The following is a 13,391-nucleotide window of genomic DNA, read 5'->3' as shown; positions in this document are numbered from 1 at the left end:
TGTGACCGCATTAGTGGCTTAGGATTTATGTAAACTAGGAGTATGTAAACTAATTACTACATACGTTTAATAATTCAAAGCCATACAGTGGTCGATTTGTTAATATTATTTTAATAAATTTAGTTTTTATTCATTTTTCCAATTAATACTGTAATACAGTTTCAAGTTGTTATGATTTTAAAATTGATTTAGTTTATTACAGGAACTAAACAGCCTATTAAAATTACAGTTTACACACACACACACACACTGATTAATCAATTCTCTTTATTATGTGATATCAGATACAAAGTTTACGTCAAAAGTTTTAAAGGGAGCAGAAAACAGCAGAGTAAATACTTAACACGCTAGTACAGCTAACACTACACGCTGCTGGCCAGACCTGCGGTCAGGTGGTGCTCTTGTGAGTCAGAAAAGCAACATAAGACTCTTCAATCCAGAAGCAGAGAACGGAACAAAAGTGCAGCTCTACACACACTGTGAAAGAAATAACCGCATTCCGACACAAATCCTCTATCCCAAACACACCTGTGTGTACATGCGAGTCTCTACACGGAGAGAGGGTAAAGCTTGCTGTTTGTGTGCCAAGGAATTGGTTCTAGTGTTTCCTCACAAATCCAACATCCTTTTTCCTCCAGCTGTACGCCTCAGTAACGCTGCACCTTCAGCCATCTTCCTGTATGCTTTATGAAATGCGTTATATTTGGTCTATAGGTGCCTGCATACCTTACCTGATGTACGTGACACACCCTACACGTGTTTAAGATGCTGATATGTGTTGTATGTATTACATTGTATACAGGTGTGTGTGTGTGTAGTTCAGACATGTGCCATAGAATCTTTATACAGTGTTCAAGGGGAGAGTGGAGAAACAATGTTTGTGTGTGTATATTCATATTTTAGATGAGATTGATATGAAGCCTGTGTGTGTGTTTGTATGTGGACGCAGGTTTTTCTTTTGATCCTGTCGAGTCACGTCTGGTTGTCACAGTTCACCGTCCTTCATATCTTCTGAAGAGAAGAAAACGAATGAGACAGAGAAAGAAAAATCAGCTTGACATTTTCGAAGTTTGCATTTCAGTCAAATTTTTTGCCATTATTGTGCCATTTACTTTATGGATTGCATTGTATAGCAGTGGTGCGTGTTTTATGGAACCCCGGACCTGTCTGTGGAGCTCAACAACATAGTTCTACAGCTCCCAAATCTATAACAACATCAGCAGAGTTCGTCTTAAGACGTCTGAAGACATCCAGGCCTTTTGGCCTTTTTGTGTGTTCCCCTGCCCCCTCACCGCACCCAACACCAGTCACGCAAGGCATGCTGGGACAGGAGCATGCCGTCTGCATGCCCAAATTCCACCCCTTTGTCTCGATAAGGACTCACCTCACTCACCTTTGTAACCAGGGATGTCTTTGATGGAATCGACCACGTGGATCTTGCCCGATGCAGACACTTCACCCATGGGGTTGCTGGCGTGGCACTCGTACGTGCCTGCTTCCTCTCTAGTGACGGGGGAGATCTGGGGATGTTGAGGGGAACGTGCATTTTTCTGACGTTGTTTTGACTGGCATCATATCTAGCTACATATTTTGTTTCTTTCAGTGTAATTGTGCCATTCATGGTTCTGTGCGTAATTGCTTTCTAGATCAAAAGTTTGCCCACGTTCATGCAACATTACAGTTCCTTCACAACGACGTGATTCAAAGATCTGATAAGCCTGATCTATTTCCTGATCATTTTTGTTAAACCGTGAGTCTTACCAGGACCCAGCCTGTGACTTCATGCTTCTCTGGACCCCCGCGGGTCTGGATGGCCATGTTCTCTTTGTCGCCAGGTAGCAGCTCTGGTGTGTCACCCACAAGCTGCAAGGTAGAAATGTGCATTTACAGATTTATCTGATTTAAAAGTTAAATGGGCTTGTACATGCCTAAAAAGTGAACATCATTTGTGCACCATTAGCAACACTTCTTATTTGGTTGCCAAGATTAATAGCTCATTTTAATTGGAAGGAGGGATTCTGGGAGGTGTAGTCCTATGAAGCAGATGAACGCAAAACTTTTCCAGCAATTATTGGAAATAACTTTTGTCCAAACTGGGAGCAGTGCAAAGCAAACCTCAGTCTACTAATACCATGCCTGATATGTCTTAATTAAAAATGCATGGTTGTGTGGCTAAATACTGTCAGACTATAACATATAGAAGACCAGTCAAAAACATATGTTATAAATATTTGTAATGTGAATGTGATGTGAAGAAAAAAAAAAAATTTAAATCATGTTCCTGTGATGTAGCATGAAAAACAACATACAACTGGTGCATGTGCATTCAATACGGCAAAATAATTTTCTGCTGAAACTCTCTCACTACCCTGTTACTCAGGGTCACAGCAGAAGCACAGGGGACAGGGCAGGGCACACACACACCTATGGACAATTTAGAGTCGCCAGTCCACCTAGTATAGGTTTTCTCAGTGCTGGGGAGGGCATGTAAACTCCTCCCATACAAGGTCCGAGCCAGGATTCAAACTCACAAACTTGGAGATATGAAGCCATGTCAATGGGCCTCATGTTGCAGTGGCCCAAATTTTCTGGAATTTTTTCAAAGTCCATGGACAACCCAGTGGATAAACATTACTGACCTACTGATTTGGACCTAAGAGTCAAACCCTTTAACGTGGACTTATCCAACACAACGGCTCTGTTCCACCACTGATCTCTTTCACCTCCACGTTTCCTGTTATGCTGGTCAGCGTTAGAGGCGAATTTCTTACTTTGCTGGGAGCTGACGTCATTCTTCCTGCAGGATGTTGTTGGCTCTCCCCTCAAAACTCTTTTCCGGTTAAATCCAATTCTATTTCATTTGTGTAGAACCTTTCCATGTCTCACGCAGAGTGAAAGTGTAACATCCATGCTGGTTTTGTGGTTTTGTGACTCTACACTCTTATTTCACTGTTGATCCATAAAAATTGAGAGGGAGTGAAATGTAGGCCATGTGAGCCTCGGCTGATGGCACTTCCTGTCATTACTGGCTTCAGATTTCCTCCACTATTGTGTTTTGTCTTGGGGTATTTATAGAGCCAAATTCCTTCTGTTCACTGCAGAATTCTCATGCCTGCACTGGTCTGCAAAAGTCCAAACGCTTTATTCTTAATATTAGATCATAAGATGATGCTAAATAGGCACCTAGTCTTTTTCAATCTCTTCCAGAGATATTAGAATACAGGATATTACAAGCTCCTCCTACACTTACCTTCTTCCAAGTGACCACAGGGGTTGGGACTCCAGTGGCCTCACAGCTCAGGAACACCTGGGACCCGGTCACGTTCCACACCTCGCCTGGCGCCGTCACAATGACGGGAGCTGTTGAGGGAGGAGAGTGAAGGGGTTAAAAAAGACTAAATGATTGGGCTTAATATCTAAAGCTGAGAATCTACAGACAGCCTGATGTGGTTCATTTGGAAAAGGAATTTGAAATTATGAGCCGGAGGTTCCACGCAAATAATTAAAAATCCCTTTAAACATCTTTAAAAGAATCACACTAATGGGCACTTTTTGCCGCATTCCCTCCTTGAGGGAAACACCATGTGATTTGCTTCATCAAAGGGGCTCCTGTGACCTTTGCCCTCTCTGGGGTTTAAAGCTATGTCAAGGGGGAAGTTGGTACTGGAAGCTGTCCCAGAGCTGGCAGAGCTGGCACTGCAGCCAGACATTTTTTTTTTTTAATTCTCTGCAGACTGCTCTCCTCTCTAATCTCCGCTGGGCCACAGGCATAAAAGTGTCCATGAGAAGGTTCAGTGGAGTGGACATGACGGCTCGGCTGTTCAAACAGGGCCTGTGTGCACGAGCATGAGAAAGAGCTGATCAGCCTCAGCCGCCCTTTCACAGTCAAATCCCTTTGCCAGGCTGGAATTCCTACATGCCCTTTCATGGACCCTGATGTCAGAACAAGAGCATTCCGTCTTCGTTCAGATTTTGGAATCCCAGGCCGTCGGTGTCTGGTTTTCAATTTACTCTAAAAAAAAAAAAAAAAAGAAAAAAAAAAGCCCACTCCAACTTGCCTCCATCAGGTATCTCGCCAAGACCCTCAACCCTTTAGAGCGAGAGATGCCCTTCTCCAGAGATAACATGGATGTGTTCAATATTGTGTGTGAGACTGTAAATACAGGTGCTAGTAACTATTCTGCTCAACTTGAATGATTCTAAGAAAAATAATATGACTTAACTTTACTGGTATCCTGGTGTATTCCCTTTAAAAATAAAGGTGGCCTAGCGGTTAAGGAAGCATCCCCGCAATCAGAATAGACTTTAAATTAATCATAAGGAGCACAGCACTTCAATGGACACAGTAAATGTACTGTGGATACAACAAAAAGTGTACACACCCCTGTTAAAATGTCAGGATTTTGTGATGTAAAAAAATCTGCAGAAATCCCATTTTCATTTGAACGTCTTATATGATCTTGTTTAGAGTACAAAAATAATTTTTATGTCTCTATAGCAAGTTTAGTTTAACTTCAATGCTATGTTAAAAATTCATATTATGTGTAATCTATATATTCAGTAATTGCACTATGGGGGGGTCTGTGTGAAACAGCATTTCAAGACACTGTATACTGTTGTATTGATAATAAACCTCTCTTGAATGTTGAATTTGCCAATAACCAGAGTTTCATTAATTGATGGCAAGAAGACCGAATATAATTAAATGAAAAGATGCTAATAACAAGGCATTCAAATAAGGGTGTGAACTGTTTTTTTATACTCTAACAGATTTCTTTGCTTCTTTATTGAACTTTGCAGGTTGTATTGTATAGGCCATGTTAAATTTCATCTTAATTCTAGTATCATTAGTTTACATAAAAAAACATTCAATGTGTTTTCTTTATTTTCATGACCATTTACGTTGGTAGATTATCACTGAAGGCATCAAAACTATGAATGAACACATGTGGAGTTATGTACTTAACAGAAAGTGGAGACCTGGCCTCCACAGTCACCGGACCTGAACCCAATCCAGATGGTTTGGGGTGAGCTGGACCAACAAGTGCTAAACACCTCTGGGAACTCCTTCAAGACTGTTGGAGAAGCATTTCAGGTGACGACCTCTTGAAGCTCATCGAGAGAATGCCAAGAGTGTGCAAAGCAGAAATCAGAGCAAAGAAACTAGACTATAAAACATGTTTTCACTTATTTCACCTTTTTTTGTTAAGTACATAACTCCACATGTGTCCATTCATAGTTTTGATGCCTTCAGTGAGAATCTACCAACGTAAATGGTCATGAAGATAAAGAAACCACATTGAATGAGAAGGTGTCCAGACTTTTGGCCTGTACTGTATTTATATATTTTCGCAACAGTCTGAGGTTCACAGGAATATTGGAAATAAGTTGCCTGAATCCATCTCAGTAGAATCTGCTCACCGTGCTCGCATTTGCCTTTCTTCCGGACCGCGATCTCCGGCTTCCCGGCGCTCACCGCCCTGGCGCTGGCCAGCTGCAGGTCGCACCCGCGGCCGTACGTCACGCCGTCGGTGCCGCACACCTCCTGGTCGCCCTTGCAGCCGCACACGCCGTGTCTGCTCCGCTTCTCCTTGACGCACTCCAGCCCGGCGGCGCAGCGGCCGGCCTCGGAGCCGCGGCCGCCGCACGGCTCGCCCTCGCCGGCGGCGCACACGTCGCAGCAGCCGCACGCGTCCCGCACGGCGCCCAGCGGGCAGCCGCCGTCCGGCAGCGGCGCGCAGCTGCCCGGCTCGCAGGCGCCGCAGCTGCGCGGGACGCGCACCGGGGACACCGGCAGCAGCGCGGCCGAGGACAGGAGCGCGCAGAGCAGGAGCATGGTGACACCCGGGGGACCGAGAGGCGCTATGAAGGCGTCCTGCGGCGTCGGGGTGGGATGGAGTCAGACTCCGCCTTCACTCCACGCTTCTCCCAGTAAAGCTGGACTGATATGAAAGTGACACTCAAAGTGAAGTGATCGTCACATGTGATACACAGCACACGGTGCACACAGTGAAATTTGTCCTCGGCATTTAACCCATCACCCTTACCCATTTAACCCATTACCACCCTACCACCCTTACCCAGCCATGACAGGCGCCCGGGGAGCACACTGCTTTGCTCAGTGGCACCTCAGTGGCACCTTGGCAGATCGGGATTCGAACCGGCAACCTTCTGATTATGGGGCCGCTTCGTAAACCGTTTGGCCACCACTGCCCCGCGCTAGGCCACCACTGCCCCTCAGGGTTAAACTCAGGGTTAAGTGTCTTGCTCAGGGACACAATGGTAGTAAGTGGGATTTGAACCTGGGTCTTCTGGTTCACAGGCGAGTGTGTTACCCGCTAGGCTACTAACACCCATGTTTATAGGCCGCCACATCCTAACCGCAGCAGGAGGCAGGTTTTTCATCATAATTTAAATATAGAAATGGAGATATTTGTTCTCCAGGTCTTGACCCCCTTATCAGTGACAGACTGACATAATTCTCCAGGAGCAATAATAGAAGGCCTCGGATTTTTCCAAATATTTATTTCACTTTTCAACAGAGATTAGGAAGGAAACACTTTACGAACAAAACCGTAGACATGGTGACACCGGTCACCCCGGTCACCCCGAGAGTCGGAGGCCGCTGTGGACCGGGCCTCCTGACCGCGTCTGCCCGGCCTACTTGAGGTATTTGCTGACGAATGCAGCGGCCAGGTCTCTGTAGGGCGTGTCTGAGTCGACGCGGGTCGGGGGCAGTCGGCAGAGCCGGCGGAACCGGGGGGAGCACACCAGGAGGTTGTGGCCCAGTCCTATCACGCTGGAGCTCAGCCAGTATACAGCCATAGACTGGGGGGAGGAGGAATGGAAAACGGAGGATCAAGCACAAATCTGTACAACCGCACAATATCAGCGATTCCACAACAGGGAAAAAACGTTTTTTTATTTATTGCAAGAATTTTTTTATTTGAATCCAAATGAAAATGAGACCTGACATTTCAATGCCAACACGTGTCAAAATACGGAGTGAAAGGCTTCTCTGTGCCACAGGTTCTCGTGTGAATGATGGGAGCAGTGGGTTTGTTTACACTGTGGCAGCTTATCCGGAGATGGCAAGCTTCTGATGTCTCACATCTCCGCCATCATCCCGTCCACCCCACTGCCCTCAGCAGATAACACGCTGAGACGGAGCAGAGGGGTGATGGGGGAACTCACATAGGAAACAGGGAACAGAAACAGAGAGAGAAACAGGGAGGGAGAGACAGAAAACGAGAGAGAAACAGAGAAACGGAGAGAGACAGAAAAAGAGACAAAGACAGAGACAGGGCGAGAGAGACAAAAACAGGGAGAGAAAGACAGAAAAAGAGAGAAACAGGGAGGGAGGGAGAGGAACACGGAGAGAAACAGGGAGGGAGAGACAGAAAAAAAAAGAGAGAAACAGGGAGAGAGACAGAGAAACAGGGAGAGTGAGACATAAAAAGAGAGAATCAGGGAGGGAGAGACAGAAAAAAGAGAAAGAAACAGGGAGGGAGACAGAGAAACAGGGACAGTGAGACAGAAAAAAGAGAAAAACAGGGAGGGAGACAGAGAAACAAGGAGAGTGAGACAGAAAAAGAGAGAATCAGGGAGGGAGACAGAGAAACAGGCAGAGTGAGACACAAAAAGAGAGAATCAGGGAGGGAGAGACAGAAAAAAGAAAGAAACAGGGAGGGAGACAGAGAAACAGGGAGGGAGACAGAGAAACAGGGAGGGAGACAGAGAAAGAGAGAGAAACAGGGAGAGATAGACAGAGAAACAGGGAAAAGAGAGAGAACTATTTTCATAGCACAGGACCTGCTGAACATTACAGTAGAAGTATGTATCTTCAGATTTGTGGCAATAGAGAAGTGCTTATGTGCCCTAGGCAAACACACACATACACACAAACATAAATGTAGTTGTGCATGTTCAGAAAGCAGAAGTGTGTAGAGCAAGCCGTTATATATTAAATATTGTTCTGCAGATTGATTCAGCATCTATTCATATGAATATTTACACTGTTTTATGTAACAGCCAAAAGATGTGAAGTGATCGTCATTGTGAAACACTGCAGCACAGCACACAGTGACACAATGAAATGTGTCCTCTGTTTTTAAACATCACACTTGGTGAGCAGAGGGCAGCCATGACATGCGCCCGGGGAGCAGTGTGTGGTGACGGCGCTTTGCTCAGTGGCACCTCAGTGGCACCTTGGCGAATCCGGATTCGAACCGGCAGCCTTCTGATTACGGAGCTGCTTCCTAAACCTAATGTAACCCTCTATGTAAGTTCATAGATGGTTAAAAAGCATTTCACTGCATATCATACTTTGTATGACTGTACATGACAAATAAAATTGAAATTTGAAATAAAAACACTGTCTTGGTGTGTGTGTGTGTATGAGAGAGAGAGAGACTCACTGATGGTACAGTAGCAGCGATGGGGACCATAAGCAGTGAGATCCCTCTGATGAAATGGGTGACGTACCGCTGGAACTTCGAGGCCTGTATTCTCCTTAGAGCAAATATCTGAGGAACCGGGAGAATGGAAACAGGAAAGCGTGGGATTGCATTTGAAGCGAGGGCCATGTTCTTGCCTAGACAGCTTAATTTGTTCTTGCAATGATAAGAAAGCATGCAAATTCAGTGTATGTGTGTGTATATCTTACCTCTGTGATAAGGAGGTTGACCAGCCCCAGGCTGATGGGCAAGAGCCAGGTGGAGTCTGGTAGTGTCAGATCAGAGAACCATAGAGCGCCCCCTACTGCCAGATCCTCATATACTACACACACAAACACACACACACACACACACACACACATTACAAAACCAAAGGTTCGTATACTGCAGAAACGCAATAAATTAGTGTTGAAATTGTGCGCTTGTATGAGTGAGAGTGTTTGTGTGTGTGCGCACACACCTGGAGGTGAGTGCGCTGCTCCTAGGCTGAGGTTGCGAAGCGCCAGTGTCACACACACCCACATGGGCAGCTGCACCCATACCAGCAGGCTGGCCTTGAACGGGTGGCAGTTCTCTCTGACATAAAGCTCCGACACGATCCGACGCAGATTCTTCTTAAACTGGTACCTGTTACACACGTCCCTGTTTTATAATGATGAACCGTTCAACAAATAAAGACAACATTATTATTATTATTTTACTATAATAGACAGTGAGTGGGTCAATGGTTCAGTTTATTCTTCCTAAAATCACAGTTTAAATGTGTCGGTGATGTACTCCCTGAAATCCACAGTCAAGGACCCCCCCCCAGCTGTCTGTTTGAAGGCGGCTTTTTACATCCATCCATCTTCTTAAGGCTACTTATCCAGTTGAGGTGTGGATTCTACAGGTACACCGTAGGATTCTGACAGGTTGGCATGACCGACTGTGTACTGTGACAGGGACATTGTGCCGTAATTCATGACATCAGATATGAAACATGGAGGGTCCTTACACCTAGTGCACTGTTTTCTTGACCAAATCCACACCAACCCCTCATGGTACCCTAATGCTACCCTATCCTGGAAGGGGGTCCCTTCACAGGGTTTCTCGCAGCTTTTTTAAGTAGTTTTTCCCTTGTGTGCAGAAAGTGTCAAAGTGTGTGTGTGTCTTTTGACATTTACCGTGCAGTTTTCTGTGTCCAGCCCTTCTCTTTTGTTCGGACTGAAACCTCATAGTGAAGGCGCTTGGCCAGCTGTGCGATCTCCACCTGCAAAGCTTCAACCTAGCTGGGAGCAAGAGGAGCAAGGGATGACAATAGTGTGTGTGTGTCTGTGTGTGTGTGTGTGCTTACACGAATCCATGTGAGAAAAAACAAGTGCCTGTGTGTGTGTGTGTGTGCATTATTGCTAAGTTTCTGGGCTCTTTATACTTTTTATCTGCTGGTGACAGGTCAGTGCTGTGTCATCAGACATCTCTGCATGAAACTCATACAATGTTTGACAGCAGGAGCACCGATGAAACTGTTAACATACTGCAAATGACAAAGAAGCTAACCCTTAGCATGCTTTGCAACTGATATCACCACAGGCTCAAAGTGCTCAAACTCAAAATTCACTATTTTATAAAAGTGCAATCACCTTGTGGCAGTAAAAATAAAACTGTTCCAGGGAAGGAAATCTGCTTTTCTGCCTCTTCGGCAGGCTCTCCCGCTAGGTGTGTGTTTGTGTGTTAAAAGAGGGAGTATTAATTAGCCTTCAGTTCCTCATGGACTTCACTCCTACTCCCCGAGCTGCATTCTCTTATAATTTGCTGCGGGCTGCACTAATGATTTTTTTCTTGAAGAAGATGTGATTATGCAGACATTTACGTGTATGTTTGTGTATAATGTAATGATATAAAGATATTGTGGTTCACAGACAAGACGGTTCAGACCTTTGCAATGATTAGGGACTGGTACACCCCAAGTGGCAGTGTTATAACCGTCCTCAGTGCGACTGTTGTGACGGCGATGCTGGCCCACCATGGCAGGCCCGTGGCGCTCTGCGCAGACACTAGCAGTCCTTCAGTCAGGTGCACGGCTGAGGAATCCGCCAGGCCCTCATACCAGCCCGCTGTCCCCGTGGTTACGCTCCGTCGGGGCACCAACGTCGCCCCTGGCAACAGAGGGGTGGGGCACATTGCTTGACGCCTGCTGAGAGGTGGCCATGGCGCGCCCGCCGTCAGTGGCCTCGTGATCTTGCTGGTTTGGTGGTGCCCTCGCATGAACAGTGTCTCAGCGGACACGGCCAGTCTGCACCACAGCATCCTCTCGAAAGAACCGCAGCACAGTTCAGACCCTTGCACACTGGTAACCAGTACAACTTCATTACAGAAATCACCTTTATTCATGCATTAGATTCTAGGCTTGTTCTAATATATATGAATATATTAAGGTTTAAATGTAATGTAAATGTAAGCAATGCAACAGGCAGGTTGTTTAGCAAAGTGCTGATCCAAGGTCATTATACTCTTAATGATTAAAAAAAATTATGAACTGCTGTGGTTCATGTTAGTGAAAATGACTCCCACTGCATCGACCCCGCAACTGAGGACGAAAGTGACAGCGTGTTTCTTGGTGACGGTGTGGCGACACCTAGCGGGAGAGCCTGATCTCAGCAGGAAGCCTACAGGCAGCTTACTGTACTACACTAGAGAATAGAACGCATAGCTACCGTCTTCTGTTCTGTTTTACTTACATTTTATTTGAGCTATAGTTGCTATAATTATATAGCTATAATTAGTATCACTGACCTTTAAGGATACATGGTAATAAGATAATACATCTCACCCTTTTTAAAGAACATTTAAAAATCTCACCTTGTGAACACTGTCAGGATCAGGCCCAAACGAAACTACATATTAGAAAGAAAATTAAAGCATCTAAACACCAGCCAACGTAAATGAAGGCCGGACGATATATTTCCAATACCTCGACTCTATAAAAAATGAAAGTCGATTAAATATGACGACATCACCCTGCGACGTAGGCTATGTTTAGACAAAGAAGCTTCCGGGTCGAGTCTGACGACTCCGTATTAACTCCAACCAAACCAAAATAAGAGCCAAGATCATGTGTAAAAATCAAAAAGTCAGCTCGGTATCGGTAAACACTGTTAGAATAGGTATTGCATAGTTAATGAGACACACATCTGCATCAGAGTATTTTTTTATACATTATTTACCCTCATGTTCATTTAAAGACTACGCAGAAATACACTTTGCTTGTTCGAACGGCTTCTCAGCTTCTTGTCCAATCAGAGGCTTCGTGTATATCACGTGACACAACCAGGAAGCGTGTTGCACGTCGTTTATATGAAAAGCTGTAAAAAGAAAATCTTTTAACATTGACAATTCCGATATTTTAAAATAATACACTGTTATCTGTAGCGCCATCTTGTGGATGAATGTTCGTCTGAATCACGCCCGTGAGAGAGTGGGAGGAACGATTAATTTAAACTGCATGGAAAGCATGCGGTTCCTGACACGACCGAGATTTGTTTGGCATGTGAATGCATGTGAACGCCGATGGCTAGACAAGTCTCTGACAATTAGTTTTCTTATCCTAGTTAGAGATTATAGAGATTATAGGATTTTATTCATTTAACTTTCACATTAACTTGGACACTATTACTAATGGCACCAGACACAGAGAATGCAGAATGCAAAGTCTGTTGTGATTTTGCATTCTCTGTGTCTGGCACCATTGGTAATAGTGTCCAATATCAGAATATTTGTGCAAAATATTTGTGCAAACAAATATTTTATACTGCATATGTAAATTCATCTAGTGTGTTTCTCATAGGACCATTTCATGGAGTACACTTTCTATGAATACTTTCAACTAAAAAGGTCAGATATTTCAGCCCTGAACGGTCTATCTATTGTGTGAGCAGAAAGAAAAATAGGGGGAGGTTGGGAGGCATGCGTGGTGTGACACATTCCACCTAACAGGTCTGTGGCAGTGTCACTATCACAGTAAATCAGTGCAGACTGTAAAGATTGTGTCAGAACCCAGCTTATATGAATGCAACTGGCGAGCGTTACACAGTACCAGCAACTACGTACTGCTAGTAGGCAGTGCTGCCATCACATGGGGTAAGAACAAGACTGGCCAGTGAACAGGACTTCAGGCCTGGCGAGCACATGACTCAGACCCTCAGACACAGAGTCATGTTTGGTGATGAGACTTGGCTAAACATGGTGTTGAATGTTCGTATGTTATGCTCTGCATATGTATTGAACTGTGCAGATGTGAACTAGTGTTTTGTCCAAAGCTACAGCTGGACTATTTTCATCAAATTCATTTTTTTTCTTCTGAATCTCTAAGCTCTCTTTTTATGTACTGGATTGCTAAATTACATAATGTAAGTAATATCATTTTGAATGGTTTATCTTTCCATTCTTTTCAGCACATTTTCATTCTGCTCAGTCACCGTGGCTTGGCAACATAGCTCCATGTCATTGTGACGCACTTTGGGGTGGATGCACCCTCCAGCGCTCCAATACATTTTGACATTTGCATTTCCTGACAATGATGAGAGACGAGGTATAAGACGATAAATGCTGATTAAACCAGATTGCTGTTCCCTGGCTGGAATGTAACATATCCCTCGAAAATACAATACAAGAGTACAAGTACAGACAGTCAGTACAGGAGACATTGGGGCGTGTATCTACAAGGGCATTATAAATATAATAAAATATATATAATATATAAGGAGGGTAGGCCTGTGGTTAGTAAGAATGAGTGACACTATTGAGTAAACTGCCGATTGCACATTTGCCAGTGGGATGTCTATATGGGACAATGTCAGTGATCTGATGCATTGAGAGTTTTGACTGCCCACAGGTAGAAGAGGTTTTGTTGGTTTTACACCTAAAATCCTCACTTTATCATATAAGCACTGTCCCAAA

At 44.5% G+C, this 13,391-nt stretch overlaps 2 protein-coding genes across 6 annotated transcripts; both read right to left on the bottom strand.

Moving 5' to 3' along the window:
- Nucleotides 1-253: 253 nt before the first annotated feature.
- igfbp7 (insulin-like growth factor binding protein 7) lies at nucleotides 254-5,851 on the bottom strand. Of its 4 annotated transcripts, none has more exons than XM_028960493.1 (5): nucleotides 5,422-5,851; nucleotides 3,251-3,360; nucleotides 1,762-1,863; nucleotides 1,385-1,520; nucleotides 254-1,011 (listed from the first exon to the last, which is right to left on the bottom strand). In XM_028960493.1, exons 1-4 carry the CDS (start codon nucleotides 5,834-5,836, stop codon nucleotides 1,386-1,388), a joined length of 762 nt encoding a protein of 253 aa, XP_028816326.1. In that variant the 5' UTR covers nucleotides 5,837-5,851; the 3' UTR covers nucleotides 254-1,011; nucleotide 1,385. The 4 variants fall into 4 exon arrangements, with proteins under 4 accessions (XP_028816326.1, XP_028816327.1, XP_028816324.1 ...); XM_028960494.1 differs by having other exon boundaries at nucleotides 254-1,008; XM_028960491.1 differs by having other exon boundaries at nucleotides 1,394-1,520.
- A 581-nt stretch (nucleotides 5,852-6,432) lies between these two features.
- cox18 (cytochrome c oxidase assembly factor COX18) lies at nucleotides 6,433-11,429 on the bottom strand. Of its 2 annotated transcripts, none has more exons than XM_028960409.1 (7): nucleotides 11,295-11,429; nucleotides 10,371-10,782; nucleotides 9,620-9,720; nucleotides 8,917-9,083; nucleotides 8,666-8,778; nucleotides 8,418-8,525; nucleotides 6,433-6,828 (listed from the first exon to the last, which is right to left on the bottom strand). In XM_028960409.1, the coding sequence occupies exons 2-7, from the start codon at nucleotides 10,740-10,742 to the stop codon at nucleotides 6,661-6,663; spliced, it is 1,029 nt and encodes a 342-aa protein (XP_028816242.1). In that variant the 5' UTR covers nucleotides 10,743-10,782; nucleotides 11,295-11,429; the 3' UTR covers nucleotides 6,433-6,660. The 2 variants fall into 2 exon arrangements, with proteins under 2 accessions (XP_028816242.1, XP_028816243.1); XM_028960410.1 differs by having other exon boundaries at nucleotides 10,371-10,743; nucleotides 11,295-11,424.
- Between the last annotated feature and the right edge of the window lie 1,962 nt (nucleotides 11,430-13,391).

Source organism: Denticeps clupeoides, chromosome 18 (assembly GCF_900700375.1).
Source record: "Denticeps clupeoides chromosome 18, fDenClu1.1, whole genome shotgun sequence".
Taxonomy (NCBI): Eukaryota; Metazoa; Chordata; class Actinopteri; order Clupeiformes; family Denticipitidae; genus Denticeps; species Denticeps clupeoides.
This window is presented reverse-complemented; position numbering and strand designations above follow the sequence as displayed.